The sequence below is a fragment of the Fragaria vesca genome, unplaced genomic scaffold, assembly GCF_000184155.1.
Source record: "Fragaria vesca subsp. vesca unplaced genomic scaffold, FraVesHawaii_1.0 scf0513043, whole genome shotgun sequence".
Lineage (NCBI taxonomy): Eukaryota > Viridiplantae > Streptophyta > Magnoliopsida > Rosales > Rosaceae > Fragaria > Fragaria vesca.
This window is the reverse complement of record NW_004443435.1, coordinates 38,031-40,785: the sequence shown is the minus strand read 5'-3', so window position 1 is coordinate 40,785 and position 2,755 is coordinate 38,031. Positions and strand designations below refer to the sequence as shown.

Here is a 2,755-nt window from a genome sequence, read left to right as displayed (position 1 = left end):
ATGTTTGCCTTAGTTAAATATGCTGATACGGGTTATGTAAACCCACACAAGGCTTATTCCCAACTGGTTATGTCTTTACTATAGGGAATACAATAATCTTAGAGGTATATGAAACAAAAACCTCTTTAAATCATGCTGACTATTAAGTTATTCAAGAAACATGATCAATGTAGTAGTTTTACCTAGTGTGTAGTTTTCAAGGGGAGTCAATATTAGGGGGAGTATCCTGAAGCATACTCTTGACTATTGTGTACTCTTTTTGTCCTTCGTCCAGGGTTATTTTGTCCCACTGGGTTTTGTTACCTGACAAGGTTTTAATGAGGCACACATGTAATTGGTCACCTTGCTCATGCTGCATCTTGAAGATGCCTTTATTTGAAATATATGCATTTGCTCATCTTTTCCCTTCGACCACGGGTTTGTCCCATTGGGTTTACCGGGCAAGGTTTTGGTGTAGCAACTAATATGCATCTATCTCCCACAGACTCACATCTTATGATCCAGACTGAACCGCTTCACCGAAATCAAGGGTTCTGACTATCACTGCTACTTGTGCGTTGTACTCTTTTCTCCTTCGACCAGGATTGTTTTTGTCCCATAGGGTTTTTATTACCTAGCAAGGTTTTGACGAGGCAACACCGAAGCACATATTATGGGAAGCTAATAACAGAGAATACCCAAGGGGGAGTGTTGTAAATAGTTATTATTTAGTGGGCATTCTTGTAATTAGTCGACTAGGGTTGTTATTGTAATTTATATCATGGCCTTATCTCTATATAAGAGATGGTTTCGTACTCAATAATACATACATATTCTCTCATTCTCTTGGTTGTTTCTCTCCTTTCTCAATCTATTCTTTTTGTTTTACAACACTTTCTATGTTGTTTTGCATAGGGAAGAACAAGGAAAAAATCGATGAGAAGGAACTGCTTGACTCAAGGGGATCGGATATATCAACTGATGTCCACGGGATTCAGAATGATGGATCTACGGGACATGATTTGAGAGCATTTAGCTACGAATCTGTCAAGGCTGCCACAGACTTCTTCTCCGAAGAAAACAAGCTAGGAGAGGGGGGTTTTGGACCTGTTTATAAGGTAACTTTGAGGTAATGAGAAGTAACTTTTTAATAAGGTGCTAAATGAAGCTGATCAGATGACCTATCATGGATCATCAATTCAGGGAACATTGTCATCAGGGCGAGAAGTAGCTATAAAGAGCCTTGCAAGAGGTTCGCTGCAGGGGACATTGGAGTTTAAAAATGAATTGGAACTCATATCTGAACTCCAACATACTAACCTTGTTCAGCTCTTGGGATATTGCATTCATGGTGCAGAAAGGATGTTAATATATGAGTATCTGCCAAACAAAAGTTTAGACTACATATTATTTGGTAATTAGCTATGTTTCATCTAAATATATACTTGTTTCATCTGAGTTTCAATGGTGAATATACATAGATATTCTCCTACTAACCAAGCACTGTATATATTGGTCAGATTCCGAAGGCATTCTACTAGATTGGAAAACGCGCTTCAATATAATTGAAGGAATCGCTCAAGGATTGCTTTACTTGCACAAATTCTCAAGATTAAAAGTGATTCATAGAGATCTTAAAGCTAGTAACATTCTACTTGATCAAGATATGAATCCCAAAATTTCTGATTTTGGTTTGGCAAGGATTTTCCACAGTGAAGGTCAAGCAAATACTAATCGAATTGTGGGGACATATATAGTAAGTTATACAGTAGCAATTTCTTCTATCGTTATTTTTGCAGTTTTGGTTGCTGATCATAGATTTATGTGTGTGCACTAAAAATAACTTCCTTTTCATACGGTACAGTGGTTACATGTCTCCTGAGTATGCCATGCACGGAATTTTCTCTGGAAAGACTGATGTCTTTAGTTTTGGAGTGTTAATGCTTGAAATCATAAGTGGAAGGACAAACAACAGCTTCCATCATCGCGCGATCACTTTAGTAGGATATGTATGTCATGCGATTCTCTCAGTTGTAATGAATTTCTTTTTCCTTTGAGGTTTAATTTTGATAATTTAGAGAAAATGATCTTCTTTCAGTCATGGGAGTTATGGAAAGAAGGTAAAGGACTAGATGTAATGGACCCAAGGCTAAGCGATTCATGTAATAGAGATCAACTGCTAAGATGCATGCATGTTGGTCTATTATGCGTGGAAGAAGATGTAGGACACCGGCCAACCATGCAAGATTGCATATCAATGTTGACGAATGAAAGTTTTCCATTACCTGCACCAACAAAACCAGCATGTGTTCCAGTAAGCTGGCCTGAAGGTGATGAAAGTGAAAGCAAATCAGTATATTCATGAGATCCCTTGTCAAGCTCCATTTGGTGATTAAGGTATCAACATATTTTTTATGTGGCTCAAAATTATATATACATGAATGTGATTGTACTTTGTTTAGAAATTTTAATTACTGGAACTTCATATCTCCCTGTGGCAGTAGGTGGCTCAACCAGAAATTTTTCCTGCAGAGTTGGAACAACAGAGGACTTCTTTTTTATTTTTGTTCCCCTGTACGACAGTTCCTCATACATTAACACATATCTCTTCTGGATTGTAGGATTTGACTTATGTGATAGGTAATTGATATGTATACTGTATACTAGCTAGGAGTCACAATTGTTTTGATACTTGATGAGTTGATGTATATAATATGTACAAGTTTACTGTCATTTTCAGCACTAGTTGTTGAATTGCCTTTTGTATTGCTTAGTT

At 37.2% G+C, this 2,755-nt stretch overlaps 1 protein-coding gene across 1 annotated transcript; it reads left to right on the top strand.

Annotated features, from left to right (window-relative positions):
• Positions 1-894: 894 nt before the first annotated feature.
• LOC101314335 (cysteine-rich receptor-like protein kinase 10-like) lies at positions 895-2,344 on the top strand (the record flags this gene model as incomplete). Its single annotated transcript, XM_004309723.1, has 5 exons — positions 895-1,097; positions 1,183-1,393; positions 1,500-1,731; positions 1,844-1,988; positions 2,078-2,344. Coding segments are annotated over 5 exons (1,058 nt in total), but the record flags the coding sequence as incomplete, so codon positions are not given.
• Positions 2,345-2,755: the final 411 nt, after the last annotated feature.